This window comes from Herpailurus yagouaroundi, unplaced genomic scaffold (assembly GCF_014898765.1).
Source record: "Herpailurus yagouaroundi ecotype Mexico unplaced genomic scaffold, PumYag 159, whole genome shotgun sequence".
Classification (NCBI taxonomy): domain Eukaryota; kingdom Metazoa; phylum Chordata; class Mammalia; order Carnivora; family Felidae; genus Herpailurus; species Herpailurus yagouaroundi.
Window position 1 is genome coordinate 38,837,952 of NW_024412400.1, and position 16,221 is coordinate 38,854,172.

The window sequence follows — 16,221 nt, forward strand, 5'->3', positions numbered from 1 at the left end:
AATAAAGAAAGTTAAATTTTAGGAAAAGGCTGAATGAAATAAATATATTTTCTTGGAGTTTTGGGAGTTGAGAAAGACAAAGTGTAAGAAAGCTTTGAAATCTTGTTGGCAAGAAATTTAAAGGCAAATTAATATGGCCACAAAGATACTGCCTGTTGGGTAAAGATAAAGATAGTCCTGGTAGATGAATCTAATACAGAGCCTTTCACAATAATGATGAAGAAGCAGAAGAAAATAACTAACAATGCCCAATTACTCTTAGCTACATGGAATACTGATGAATCTTTTTTTAAAAATTTTTATTCATTTATGAGAGACAGAGAGAGACAGAGCATGAGCAGAGAGAGGGAGACACAGAGTCTGAAACAGGCTCCAGGCTCTGAGCTGTCAGCACAGAGTCCGACACAGGGCTCGAAGTCACGAACTGCCAGATCATGACCTGAGCCCAAGTCAGACACTCAACTGACTGAGCCACCCAGGTGCCCCCTGATGAATCTTGAAAAAAGAGAAAACCAACAGTAGCAAAATGGCATAAAATATCTGTCACAAGGTAAAGAGTAGAATAGGATAGAAGAAGTGATAGCACCAACACTTTGGTGGAAAATGAAAAAACTTTCTTGGTTCTACCTATTAAGACCCTCTCAAGCCAGTGTTAAAGCTGAGAAAGGAAAAGAAGAGCAACGAGAGGAATAGTGGGTCAGCAGGAAAAAGTTTACTTAGGTTCATAGTCCTCTATTAAAGGAAAGAGGGAAGAAGAGAAGCCCAAGGAGAGGCAAGACAATGATAGTGATAAAGGAGAAAAGAATGAATTAGAGGAAACAGTAGTGGAATGGATAAGTAAATCCAAGAGCTGTTTCTTAAAATGATTGGTATAATATGCAGTTTCATAAATTAAAAAAGGAGGAAAATACATACACGTCATTTTCTATAGGAAAGGTACATGATCAGATGTATTAAAACAATATTAAAAAATAATGGGCTATGATGCACAACTCTATTCTTTGCAAAATCTGACCAGGAGTGGTATTTACCCCATGGATCTTTCAGTGAATATTAATTGGGATAATTGATATGAGAAATGTATTTATAGTACCTTGCACAATAGAGTTCAAGAACTGTTATTAACAATTTTGAAAATCTGGAGAGGACAAATGGTTTATTAGGAAAGTAAAGTTGACTGAAGAAGTAGAAAAATTCAGCCACATAAGAAATTGAAACCATTATCAAAATATGGCTTCCAAAAATGTCATCAGGCACCATGGTAGTTTTAAAATATGTCCACAATGCTTTCATACACCTCCCTTCAAGAGGTGGAGCTTAATTCCCCTTCCATTGAATGTGTACTGGTCTTAGTGACTTGTTTCTAACAAACAGATTATGGTAAAAGTGACAGTGTGTGACTTCGGAGGATAGTTAATCAAAGTCATTTCTACTTTTTGTTCTCTCTCTCCCCCTCTCTCCCCCTCTCTCTGTCAGGGAAAAGTAAGCTTCTATATCATGGAGGACACCCAAACAGCCTTCTGGATGACACAGTGAAGAACTGAAACCTTTTACCAACAGCCATGTGAGCAAGCCATCTCATAGTGGGTCCTCCAAGCCCAGTCAACTGTTAGATGCTTCAGTTTTGGCCAACAGCTTGTCTACAACCTCATGAGAGACTGGTAGCTACAACTACCCAGATAGATGGATGCTCCTGGACTCAGAACCCTCAAAAACTACATGAAATAATAAAAGTTTGTTGTCCTAAGTTTCTAAATTTTAGGGTGATTTGTTACACAGCAGTAGACAACTAATACACCAAAAGTTGCTTTTAGAGGTAGGTGCTAGGTATTTTTAGCTTGCAGTGCATGTCTCTTGAGCTCACATTCATGTTCAGGTTGGCTCCTGGGTTGGAGAACTGACTCTACCTCTCCAAGTCATAGAACTTTCTTGGGATTCAGTTTCCTCTAATAAAATTCTGGGTTTAAAGGCTTATCTTTATGGTCTCACCTCACTCTGAACTTCTTGGATTTTATGACTTAAAAAATTCAACTGCAATTATATACCATGATAAACAAACACAGATGTGTGGTTAAAAGAGTTGGTAAGATTTAATTGAGAAGTTATGGTACAATTATAGCTTTATCAAAGAAAAAAATTACATGAAAGATTTTCAAGGGAAAGCACAGTTCATGTCTTACTTAGCTTTATTTCTCCCTGAGCCTCAGTACCTGGCATACAGAAGGTACCCACTACTAAAGGTACCAAATGGTCATTTGTGACCTCTACTATAATGCACATTGATGTGGAGTAAGGCTTCTTAACTAGTGGTTCACAGATAATAATTCTTTGTGGGCACTCAAAGTACAGCGTGTTCTTGCCATGATGTAGGAGCTCCACTCTCATTAGCATTTAAAAAAGAACATTTATTAGCTGAACTACTAAGTGTCCTTTATACAATATAATGAGTTTCATTGAAAAGAATCACCAGCTTAGCTAAGGAGAAATTTAAACACTTTGCCATCATTTATAAATTCAACCCTTCTAGGATGGTATTTTTAAAGGTACTTTGAATGAAGGGAAGAAGAAAAGTGGTAGAAATCTTGACAAAAGAAATGTAATTAGAGTAAAAAAATAAAAAAGGCAATTCTATGCTTTATGAAGATATCTTTGATCTTACTTCTCAGAAGCCAGGGAAGCAGGGGCATTATTGCTTATGACATTCTCTCTCTCCCTCTCTCTCCACTGTGACTTGGAACAGGTAACTGGGATGGAACGTGCCTGCTTTTGTTAAAAGTGACGGAGAAAAATTGCATAAAACCATAATCAAAAACCAATGTAATGCAAATCAAAAAGGTGGAGGCACACTCCATGAAATTCACACAAGCAATGGAATTGTACTTGATCTTTCTTTCAATATCTCAGGATTACCCTAGACATTTGCTTTATGCCTCCAACTCATTACATTTAAATTAATGCATCATATCAGAATTAAATAAAACCATTAATTAGCATATATTGTTTCCCCTCTTTATTTTTTATCTTGGAATGTTAATGGTCATAATTCATTCATTCATTCATTTATTAATTCGGCAAGAATTTAATGAACTTCTAAGTTCAAAGCAAAAATCAAATGGTAAATTTCCATAATGTTTCATATAGACCACAACATCCGAAGAGGTTAGACAGGACAAAAATATGTCTAGAGCTACAGAAGGTTAAGATAAATTTAGATGTTACATATATATGCAGTTTATCAAAAGGAAGTGTGGTGAGCAGTGAGATGGATGTCATAGATTGATGTCATGTCCTCCATGATGCTACCTTCATTATCTTTGTAAGGCACAGATCTGATTTTTATCATCATCTCCATGCCTAAAAGCCTTGAGCAATTATTTGCCTTATAGGATACAGTTCTCTTAAATGTAGCACAGACACTAAAACGTCTGCCTGAAATCACCTCTCCATTTTAATTCTCAGTTCTCTCTCATAACCTTTCCTTTCTGCTCCCTGCCTTATACCAGCGGCCTCAACACACTTCTACCTACTTCCCCAAGGCAACTCCAGTCACAGTGCACTCCCTCTTTGTTTCTGGGACTTGTCAAGCTCTTCCTTAAGTTTACGGTTTTGCCTACTCTTTTCTCTTTGCTTTCATCCCCCATGAAATCTGCATGATAATCTTCTAATTACCCAAACATCCAACCCACACTCAGCTTCCCATGAACACCTTGCCTCCAGGAAACAATTCCGTCCTCTGGTTCCCATGACATGTTGCACATCCCTCTGTGTTAACATTTGTCACATGGAGTTGTTGTTTGTGCATGTGTTTGCTAGCATGTGTACACACACATGTGTACGTGTGCATGTGTGTGTCCCTGCAATATTAGGAACCCCTAAGGATGAGAATTGGGTCTTATCTGCCTTTGTCTCTCTGGTGTCTAGCATGGTGTCTGCCACACAATCATGCGGTGCATAGTTCACTGTCAGTCCATGCTTGAATTGAAAAGCCGGAAAGCCCTTCAGTAAGATCTTGAGACTCAGCAGTAGCAAGGTAAACTCTGTACTCTCCACCTCAGGGATATAGACAGCCTTAAAAAACCCATTACAATCACTTTCCAGGAAAAGATACACAGCCCTCCATGAAACTTTTCACTCCAGTATGAACCAGGGACTTCAGTTTTTGATCACTTCATCCTTGAATTTGATTCAACAATTTATTAAACATGGTCTACCCAATGATTTGTCCTCAAGATCAATGGCAAACTCTGATCTCTCCTCTCATCTCAACTGCATTGCAGTCTGTAAGCAAGTGATCTCTGCCCAATCTTAGAGAGGAGGAACAAGATGCATATTTTACGTTCTAGGTAAAGTCACAGAATATTAGGTTTAGAGCACGATCCTTAAAACCCAGTCTGGGGCGCCTGGGTGGCTCAGTCGGTTAAGCGTCCGACTTCAGCTCAGGTCATGATCTCGCGGTCCGTGAGTTCGAGCCCTGTGTTGGGCTCTGTGCTGACAGCTCAGAGCCTGGAGCCTATTTCAGATTCTGTGTCTCCCTCTCTTTCTGACCTTCCCCCATTCATGCTCTGTCTCTGTCTGTCTCAAAAATGAATAAATGTTAAAAAAAAAATAAAAAAAAAACCCTAGTCATATAGTTCAATCATCCATTTTACAAATGACAAAACTGAAGCTCACAGGTATTCAATTAATTACCCAAAGCCTCCACCATTAGTCATAGAGATGAGGGGCAAACTCCAGCATTCTGGACTCTCAGTCTCCTTTCTACCATATCATCTGGCTTCTCCCACATTCTAAATCTTTTTCTTGAGTTTTCTTACAAAGTCATACACAGCACATCCAATTTGGCATCATTGTTTTTTTTTTTTAATTGGAAATTTAAATTTGGATTTGCATTGCTGCCTTTCCATTCAATGGTGATAAACACTCAAAAGATCATCTGGGGGGAATGGAAATAAAATAAGCATCTGGAAAGAATGTGCTATAATGAATATGTCATTGTTTGCTCATAAATGCTAGACAAAGAATCTGGTTTTCAAAAATAAACGCATGGGAAAATCTATATCAACCCCAACCTGTACTTTAGTAAGAAATAAATAAATAAATAAATAAATAAATATACACTAAAATTGCTAGATTTACAAAGATTATAGAATTAAATATAAGACTGGAGCACCTGGGTGGCTCAGTTGGTTAGGCGTCCAATTCTTGGTTATGGCTCAGGTCATTATCTCACAGTTTTGTGAGTTTGAGCCCTGCATCAGGCTCTGTGCTGGCGGTGTGGAGGCTGCTTGGGATTTTCTCTCTCCCTCTTTCTCTCTGCCCCTACCCCACTCATGCTGTCTCTGTCTCTCTCAAAAATAAATAAACTTTAAAAAAATAAAAAAAGAATTAAATATAAATGACTCATTACCTGAATTAGCTGAAAGTGTAATAAAGATCACCAAACATTCATTCATTCATTCATTCATTCATCTATCCATCCATTCAAGGTTTACTGAATAAATGATACTAAGCCCCACAGTTGCTGCTATCACAGCTATTATTCAAAGAATATTTAGTAATAGGCAAAATAGTTTGCACTACAAGTCAAAAGATATAAGTTCAAAGTTTGCCTCTTCCACTCAGTCTTTTCTGTGTTATTCCTTAATTTTTTTAAATGCTTATTTATTTTTGAGAGAGAGACAGAGTGTGAGCAGGGGAGGAACAGAGAGAGAGGAAGACTCCAGGCTCTGAGCTGTCAGCCCAGAGCCCAGTGTGGGGCTTGAACTGACAAACTGTGAGATCATGACCTGAGCTGAAGTCAGAGGCTTAACCAACTGAGCCACCCAGGTGCCCCTTCTGTGTTATTCCTACCAGCATATAAAAGTACTGTATTTTTCCACCTTAAAAATAAAAAGAATTTTCTTTTGGCATCATGTCTCTCTTCAGGTATCATCTCATTTCTCTGTTCCCTTTCACAGCAAAACTCCTTTGAAAAACAAGTCTGTACATGCAGTTTCCAATTTCTTTCCTTCCATCCTCTTTTGAACCTATTATAATTAGGCTTTCACGCTGACACTCTACCAATATGACTCTTATCAATGTCATCAATGACATTCATTCTCTTCATCTTAATTGGCCATTCAGCAAAATTTGGCTGACTTCATCATGCTCCTTTTTGAGACACTCTCTTCATTTGATTTCCAGGACACCATACTTTTCTTGATTTTTCCTTCTCCATACTGGCTACTATCTCTCACTCTCCTTTACTTGTTCCCAATATCTTACCATTGGAGTGCCTCAAGACTTGGTTTCTGATCTTTCCTCTATTTCTCTCTTAGACATCTCATCTAATAGTTATAACCAGTCTCATGTTTTTAATATCATCTCTATACTGATGACATCGAAAATTATACTTCTCACCCAGACCTCTCTCCCAAACTCCAGAATTCTAGGTCCAACAAGGTACTCAACAGCTCCATTTTATTGACCAATATACATCGCAAATGTAACAAGTCAACAACCAGTTTTCTCTCAAACCTGCTATCTTGCAGTGCTCCTTGGCTAATAAATGACACCTCCATTCTTTTAAAATTTAAATATTATCATGCCATGCCTTTACTTAACAACCTCCAGTGTTTCCTTGCCTTGTATAGGCTGTCCATGACCTGTTCCTTGTCACTGCTTTGCTACTGTCTTTCATATTTTCCCCTGGTCCACTTTACCTCAGCCACATTGGTCAATTTGACCCAGGTGGCCTTTGTATCTGTTGTTCTCAGTTCCTGGACAGCTCCATTCCAAATGTCCATGTAACTCTCTCTTTTTCTTCTTTCAGGTTTCGCTTTCTTATTGCAACCTTTCCTGACCACCCTATCTAAAATTGCAACCCTGCTTTCCCATACACACACTCCTAACTCCCTTGTCTGCTTTATTATTGGCCTATGACTTGTCATAAGCACACTATACATTTAGCTTGTTTATTCTGATTATAACAAAATCTCCTCTACTAGAAATTCTTTTTTGTTCACTCTTGTACCCCATCACCTTGAACAGGGGCTGGCACAAAATAGGCCCTCAGAAAATATTACTTGAATGAATGAAGGTAGTCAGTGATAATAAAATAAGCTACCTTTTAGGCAAAAAGGTAAGTAGAAAGTAAATGAGGAAAGTATGTCATACATGTTAATGCATAATGCATGTTAATTATTCCAATTAATACTATATCTCTTGTGTATCTGTTGAAAATAATTTTTATGTGGGAACTGCAGGAAGGGAAGGAGAAATTCTAGTTAAAAGGGAGTGGTATGGAAGTATGTGGTTTTGCAAGTTAGCCTCAGGCAAAGTAAAGAGAGCTTTGGAAACACCCTGGAGTTTGGCCCGGATCACCAGCTCCCAGGTCCGCTTAGCAAGTGAGGACATGAAAGAGGAAAGGGCTGGGAGGCAGGCTGGGATTTGTATGGGTAGTGTCATAGGGTCTGTCAGCAGTCTTCTGGATGGTTCAGGGTGAGACCTCGAGGCTCACAGACTTCTATGTGCTCATGTCCATCTTGAGCACCTCTAGCAGTTTTCAGTTTCTAGGGCAAGAGTCCAGGCTTATAGTATTTGTCTATTTCTAGGGCTAGGTGTGCATACCCTAAAGGAAGTGCTTTGCTATGGAAATATAAATCTTTATGGTGGGTAACAGCAACGATGTCTCTATTATGCTGCTTTGTGCCTAACACATAGAGATGTTACATGTGGTTTTCATAGGTTGGAGTGAAAATTAATTTGCAAAACATATTTTAAAGTGAAAATGCTTAAAAACTGAGAACAAACTGAGGGTTGATGGGGGGTGGGAGGGAGGGGAGGGTGGGTGATGGGTATCGAGGAGGACACCTTTTGGGATGAGCACTGGTTGTTGTATGGAAACCAATTTGACAATAAATTTCATATATTGAAAAATAAGAAAGAAAATGAAAAAAAAATAAAGTGAAAATGTAATTTTAAAAAGGCACTGTAATTTTTGAAGCTATAAAGGATATATAATTCTTAAAAGTCTTTGTATCCAGATATAGCTATTTGATTAGCTGATACAGCCACAGTCCATGAATACAATTCCTTTATAAATCATATCACCTTTGCATTTTATAATAAAAAGTTGATTTTCACAGATTGTCCCTAGACTTTACTATTTAACTTCCCTTGTTTCCATTAAACAGTCCTGGGGACAGAGGCACAGAGCCTGTGCAACTTCTATTTTTCCCACTGACAGTGAGAATAGTGTGGGGAGGTACAAAGAGATATTATTCTCTGTAACCATGTATTATCATATAATATTTTACAAATTTTTCCCTGTTGCAGAAAGGAAATACTGGTAACCTCTATAATACCTGCCTCAGCCTTTCTTTACAATTTGTAATTGGTTTCCCACATGGAGTTTGAACTTCGCTTGCTACACTGCTACAGATGTGGCCAAGAACTTCTTATCTGTGAAGTTAATTAAAGGGCTGGATCTCATTTCTTTCAAAGTGGTGACCTCAGACTGTACACTAGGGTGGAGAATATGTGAGCGTGTGCGTGCATGTGTGTTCAAAATATGTACATATGCTAGATATGCATATATTATGAAAGAAAAATAAGTAGAAAATGACAAATCCTGAGAGAAAAGCAATGAAGAAAGGTATGAGAAGGGAAAGGAAGGCATTCATTAAGTTTCTACTATGAATCAGGCACCCAGGCAAGGAGGTAAAGGGGGAAACAAAGATGGAGGGATGCAATACCTGGATGTTAAAGAATGAACTTGTAAAAATCCCCTTTCTTAGAGAAGAGTACTGTAAGAAAGGATGTTGGCAGTCCATCAGGGAGTGCTTGTCAAGTCATTCAGAGGAGAACAGAAGTCTGTGGGGCACTGATTTTGGCTTTGTCTCCCCTAGGTGCTGGGTTGCTATCTCGCCATGGGATGAGTTAACTTTGAAGTTCTGCTGAGCAGTCTAGAGAGCATGACTTAAAAGTGCGAGTCCCTAACCAGAGTTCAGTTCCCTAGAATACAAATGCTCAGAGAACCAGACAAGGTCAGGAAAAACCAGCCCAAGGCATTTCCCTTTAAACCCTAGGGAATGCAATAGTCTCTATAATTAAAAGGATTCCTATACCGGAAGTTTCTAAGTATTGGTATCATTTTTTCTTCATTTTTAAAAACTGTGGGTCCTTAAAATGTCTCTAATTGTATCTTTATGATTCCTCTGATTGTAAGAGGGGGAAGGGTGACCTTGCAGAGTCCCTGGGGAGGCAGGAGATAGGGTCAGGTCCAGCTGAGCTTGGGACATGAAAAGAGAAAGAGAAGAAAACAATTAACTATTTTAGAGAGCTTTAAGGTAAGTCTTCAAAAACTCCTATTTAGGTTTTGCTAAGATGTCACTTTGGCTTCCCCCACTCCCACTGCCCCAATATCACATCAGGTATCTTCAGCACTGATGAGCTTATTATAGAAGATTCTCTGCCTCCATTTGCATTTTGGGGTAGATTATATTTTGGTCCAATTCTTCATTATTCTTTTATATCCATACTCCTTACCATATAACCTTGTAGTGCTTTCCCACTGTGGGCTGGTGACCTGCTCAGTCTCTTGACCTTGGGCTCAGGCATGTGATTTTCTTTGGCCAGTAGGATGTGGAAATGTGATGCAAGCAGAGGCTTGAAATGAACTTGCACATTGGGGCTTGTTCTTCTGCTAGGAGAAGAATGACAGGTGGCACTGGCACATGCCCCAGCCAAGCCCACCTTAGACTTAAATCCTGCAGATGTGTGCAAAATAAATGTTTCTTTTTGAATGCCACTGAAGTTAGGTTGTATGGTTGTTTGTTACACAGCAAAAGGTAACTAATACAAATGCCATTTGATCCATGCTCCCCTTCTTTGCCAGAGTGATGTTTCTAAAATGGAACACCACTTATCCTAAAATTACTTTGCTTAAGATACATTAGTGACTTCTTGTTATGGGCTGAACCCCACCCCACCCCCCCCAACACCAACTCCCTACCCTTTGTCAAATTCATATGTTGAAGTCCTAACCCCCAATATCTCAGAAAATGACTTGATTTGGAAATAGGGTCATTTAAAATATAATTAGTTGAGTTAAAATGAGGTTATACCAGAATAAAGTGGGCCTCTAATCTAATGTGACTGGTGTCCTTATAAAAAGGGGAAATTTGGGGACAGACACACTCTTAGGAAAAATGTCACATGAACATGAAGGTAGGGATCAAGATGATGTGTCTACAAGTTGAAGAATAACAAAGATTGCCAGAAAACCACCAGAAGCTAAGAGAGAGGAATAGAACAGATTCTCCTTTACGGCCCTTAGAAGGAAATAATCCTGCTGGCACCTTGATCTTAGACTTCTACATTTCTCAGACAATACTTTTCTGTTGTTTAAGCCACTCCCCATTACCTCTAGGATAAAGTCAAAACACTCTTTCACAAGGTATGAAAGTCCTTTCATAAACTGGTCTCTGGCTTTATCTACGGTTTCAACCCTCTCTGTAGCCTTACCCCATTCCCTAGCCACACAGAACTAGTGACAGTGCTTTGATCAACTGCTTCAGAGATTTTGTCCACCCTCAACTTTGGTTTCAAATGCCCTTCATACTGCCTTCCCACCCCCTACTAGGTTCCACATGATTACCTAATTAACTTCTATTTGTATTTCAAGCTTAAGATCAGATATCATCTCTGGAAACTTTCTCTTCACCTTCCCAATTCTAGCTACAAGACGATGCCCTATTGAATGCTCCCCAAACACACTATACAGATATTTCTATCACAGTCCATATCACACTGTGGATAATTAGTTGTTCATTACACGTCCTTACCCTCATCAACAGACTTGATAATGAACATCTTAAAGACAAGGTCATATCCCATGTCCTTTTATTCCTAGTACCTAGCATAGTGCTTGGCACAGAGGGGCTGTGCAGCACATATTTGTGTAAGGAATCTATATCCAAACACATGTGTTTTTGGCATATGGAAGCTACATTCCGCTAGTGTGACAACTGGCAGCTGAGTTTACGGAGTAGCAAAAGCACCCAATTAAAGACCAAACATCACTTCTTTATTCTTCTTCATTTCCTTCTCTCTGTATAACTACCCAATCTCACATGCTTTATAATGCTTTTAGATGTAAGTGACTGTGAATTATTACCGACTGTGGGCCTTTCATCTTCAAGACTGACAGTCTATGTTCCACATTTCTCAGGAGGGAGAGACTATTATAACTATATTTTTGCTTACCAAGAGAATTGTTAATGGTTATCCTGGAGGGAAAAAAAATCTATAAATATCCAACCTATAATGAAGCCTTAAGCATACTTTCTTCCTTCGCTAATGAAATTCTTTCCAAGTGCATTGGCAGACTTGCTACATAACCATTACACTGTGAAAAGAGACAAAGCCCGTAGTGAATTTTTTCTTTTACCTGTTTAGTCCTCGTTTTGGAATCCAATGACAGATTGTTGTAGGTATAATGTGCCTGGGTGACTCCACAGAAAAGAACAGCGACTATTCCTGAAATTGAAAAACATACTGGTCAAAACCAATTTTCTCTGCCATCTAAGCCAAAGGGTAGGGCCACCTCAGCTAGATGAAGATGAACTAGGTGTCAGTAGAGCTACTTCTAACAATTGCCATGACGTAATAGTCTCTAAAATTAAAAGGATCCTATATTGGGGTATACCTTGCTACTTATTTTAAACATGGGTCTTACAGGATTAACCTAAAGAAAAGAATTAAGAAGTACCTTCTTCTCTTGTCAAGAGTTAAAAAAGTTATGCTTGGAGAAACATGAACAAAAGACTATATAATCAACTCTGGGCTTCTCCTAGCCAGTGCCAACTGCTTTTTTTGCACTTTATACTAAATGCTGGCATATTCGCTCAAACATTGGCTTTTCACTGGGTACCCTGATGAACCTGAAGAGGTTCCTATCATACACAGTATTAAAAACCATGAATCACAGACCTAAGAAATCCACAAGGGTTTTGTTGCTCATGCTGATGCCTCTACTTGCCAAGCACAAGAGAAAGGTCCTTGTTTGCCCCTATGCCTCCTTGACAGAGCTGGGAGTTCTGTTAATGCTGCTGAAGAATCACATGAGCACATCCAAGGCGCACACTCCTTGCAGGTAAGCTGGTCTGTTCTTGTGTGTTTCCAACCCACAGTGGGCTCTCAGCTGCTTCTAGGCTAGCTGCAGGATTTATTTCTTAAGCCATCAGTATACCCAGCTTTTTTTTTTTTTTTTTAAGTTTTTAAAATTTATTTTTGAGAGAGAGAGAGAGAGAGACTGACTGGGCACAAACAGGGTAGGGGCAGAGAAAGAGGGAGACACAGGATCTAAAGCAGGCCCCAGGCTCCGAGCTATCAGCACAGAGCCCAAGGCAGGGTTCGAACTCATGAACCATGAGATCATGACCTGAGCCAAAGTCGGCTGTTCAACTGACTGAACGATCTAGTCGCCCCCAGTATACCTAGCTTTAAATGATACATGAAACCATACATACATTAGATGTTTCCTGGGGACAGAGGAGTAGCAACCCTGAGACAGATGTGTCATTTGTCTCTGGGCTGTTATTCTCTGTTATCCCTCCTGAGCTGGGGTATGGAAGTGGTGGGGGTGGCATTCTACTTTGGATTAAATATTCTATTAATTATGGGAAATTGAGCGTAGAGCAGGGCTTTGGGAAAAACACAAGATGTAAGTATTCCTCAAGTCAGACCAAGGGGATTGAATTGAATTTCAAGCAGCAGAATCTTTCCAACTAAAAACACTCATAAATTAAATGCTGATGATTCTTAAGAGTATAGAGATATGTGAACTGAATACTGACATCGCAAATGAATCTGCAATAAAGAATTTTAAAGAACCAAGCATTTTTTAAAATGTTTAGACTGGATGCTTCTATTTATACGTCGGTTATTTCTTGGATTGGCTTTGGATAAAATATTGCTATGGCACATTTACCTAGTACAAGTGCACAAACATTTGTATTACTTATTTTCTTTTAATATGCTTCAAAATTTTAGGCAAAAGGATAAAAATGACTAGGAAATTTTGCCAAGAAATATATATGCAGTAAGCATTCTATAGATTTTTGGGTAACTTTTCAGTTTCTTAGCCTCTTCTCAGAAATACTAAGAAAAGGATGCTTACAAAATATTATATGTCACTCTTCACAAATATTCTATTAAAAAACAACCAATACCAGAGAAACTTTTAGGGTACTGAAGCACTTTAGGTACTCGAGGCACTAGGAAGATTGCCATGCATGTTATTTTGTTATCAAATATTTTTCTTTCTTTATTTAAAAACATAATTTATCTCTCTCTGCTGATTCTGTAGTCTGTTGGAGATTTTTCTGGGTGAGGTTTAGCTGACCCTCCCACTGATGTGGAAATGTTTTGATTATATATATTGATTTGTGGAGAAGTGGTGAATAAAAAGGGTGGGAGTACGTGTGGGTAGTACCTAAATGTATTCTGAGAACAAGTGGTAACAAAGAAGTGTTATAAAGGATAGGGAGGGGATTTAAGATCTGCTGAATGCCTACAGTGAACCAAGAATGCACCATTTTGTAAAAATCATTTTATTTATTGCATTGATTTATTACCTCACAACAGGCTTAGCACTATTAACCAGCTCTTCCTACTGTCTTCCCCTTTCCAGTAACAGCATCTCCATCCTTCTTGCTGTTCAGGCCAAAACTCTGGGATCACCCTTTACTTTTCCTCTCTCTGTAAGTCAGTGATTTTGTTGGCTGGTCCTTTGAAACTTACCTGAATCCAGCCACTTCTCAATGCTTCCTCCCCTAACACTCTTTTCCAGGCCACCATCACTTTTTTCCCCCCTAGATTACAGATTCCTGATTGGTCCCCCTGTGTCCACTGTGGGACTCTCACAGTCTAGCTTCCATACAGCCAGAGTGATTCTTTGGACAATTCAGATCATGTCAGTCCTCTGTTCTAAACTTTGTAATGGATCTCCATGATGAAAAGGCCCTGTAGGATCTAGTCCTGCCTCCTTCTCCCCTTCCTACAGATCTCTGAGCTCATCTCCCACTATCCTCACCCCTTGCTGTACACTATATCCTTGCTAAGCACGTTCTACTGCAGTGTCTTGAGCTTCTGGTTCCCACTGTTTGGAAAGCTGTTCTTCATATATCCACATGGTTCCCTCCCTCCCTTAAGATGTTACATTATCAGACAGGCCTTCTCTATGCGTTCTATAAAAATGGTCCTTCTCATCATTCTCTACTTGCCTATCTTGCTTTATTTTTGTATATTATTCACTGCCACCTAACATTTTCTATATTCATGTGTTTATTTTCTGCTTTCCAGCATTGCAAAGGAAAGCTCATGGAGTACACAGGGATTCATTGGTCCCTAACCCTTTGAGCAAAGCCAGGCACATGGTAGGCATTCAGCGAGTGGTTGAATAAGTTAATGAATATCCCTATTCCCATGTAACAAGAAACAAAAGTAATTTACTCAAGGTCACCTTGAAAGTGGCAGAGCTGAGATTCACAATTTCACAAACTCCCTGTGCTTTTCTGCCTATATTAGACTATCTGTGAATGTTTTAAGGTAATCTTAAACCATCTGAAAAAATATCATTTCTGATGTCCCAGGGAAATAGAGATATGAGGATTACATATCTGAGATGGCTGGATATCTTGTTTTCCCTAGTAGCTTCATTGGTTTTCCTTTCTTTGCCTCCATTAGACTACTAACAGGCAGTGTTTCTGCTAATCCTTTTTTTTGTTTGTTTGTTTTTTGGTTTTTTTTTTAGCTCTGTGTATAGATACGTCACACAAACAATGAAAAGTGTACCTATCTGACCAGATGCTCGGTGTTGTAATTAAAACAACTAAGCTGATCTAACCCTTAGTATTAGCTACATAATCATAATTCTATACCTAAGTAATTAATTAACTCACACAAATTACTGTAATTAGTATGACTTTTACAAGCCAAAACATATTTTGAAAATGTCTCATCTAAATAAACCTATTATCTATAAATTCTCTGCCATGTAAGCAAATTCAGAGTTAAGAGTTTTCTACCTTACAGAAGTATATTTTAATTGTCATTATATTTTTGCATACCTCTGCCTGTTAGTACTAGTTGTACTACTGTTGTGTGGGGCCCTAGACAACTCTCTTACATGCTCTGCAACTCAGATTCTCAGCTGTACGAGGAGAGGGAGGGGCACCAAGTGCTCTTCATGCGGGTCAGTAAACTAGTGTCTCAGCTCCAAACCCAGCCTCTTGTGCTTGCCCTGTGATATGGGCCTGGGACCATGCAGACCACATCTTCCTTTGCCACAGCCTGTTGAGCTCTGCTAATATGAGTCCCAGAGGGAGGCTAGGATGTGAGAAGGGGAAAGGCCTTGCTCCCTTCCTGTTTGCTTGCTGCTCCTGTCAGTTGCATCTCAGCCATGGTTCTTCTCCATAGCTTTTTGAAATTGGTTCCAGCCTCATAGGCCCCACTCAGAAGTCTGGTTCCCAGCTTCAGCAGTTACCTCTTAGGAAATTCTAGATTCTCTTCCCTTTGCTTCTCCTGGCCCAGGGTTTACACTTGCTTCCTGTAATTACTACCTGTGTTGCCTCAGTGCCCCCGTTCTGTTTTTTCAGGTATCTATCATCTGTATACTCAATCTCCTGCATTAAACTCTGGGCATAGCTAGTTGGTTTCTCTTTTCCTGATGAATCCTGACAAGTCCTCACTTGTGGGTCCCTTCTCATTGTAAACTTTGATGGTTGTCTGAAACTACTGAAGCCATGTCATCTGGAAATAAGATCCAACCTGTATCCTCCTGTTATGACTGGGACAACAGGGGATGTCAATGGCAGCTGTGATGCCATGCCAAGTTCCATTCCTACTTATGGAAGGAATTGACATTTTTAAAAAGTGATGGGAGTTTGAGCCAGTAGATTAGAACAAGAGGCTTGGGGGAAGGGAGTAAGTTAGGGCTAGAACTACTAGAGAGGCATGGGCTATACTTGGACTTGTGTCTTCTGATTTCCAGTCACATGATCTTTCCAAAATATGAGCACTATCCTACAAAGAAGTGACTGCCTTGAAGTGTGAGAAGTTTCCTATGATCTGAAATGTTTGGGTTGAATGATTATCTGCCAGAGCTGCTGTGGAAAAAATTTCTTTTCCTAAAGTTTGGATATCCTCCAATTGTGTGGGTCTGTCATTTTCCTATAT

The 16,221-nt window shown here is 39.2% G+C and overlaps 1 protein-coding gene across 6 annotated transcripts in view; it reads right to left on the reverse strand.

Moving 5' to 3' along the window:
• The window catches only part of SLC9A9 (solute carrier family 9 member A9), a 711,221-nt gene that overhangs the window by 263,449 nt on the left and 431,551 nt on the right, over positions 1-16,221 (reverse strand). For all 6 annotated transcript variants that reach the window (XM_040480405.1, XM_040480404.1, XM_040480402.1 and 3 more), the window contains one exon: positions 11,432-11,520. In XM_040480405.1, coding sequence (XP_040336339.1) covers positions 11,432-11,520 — 89 coding nt within the window. The remainder of the gene's footprint in view (positions 1-11,431; positions 11,521-16,221) is intronic.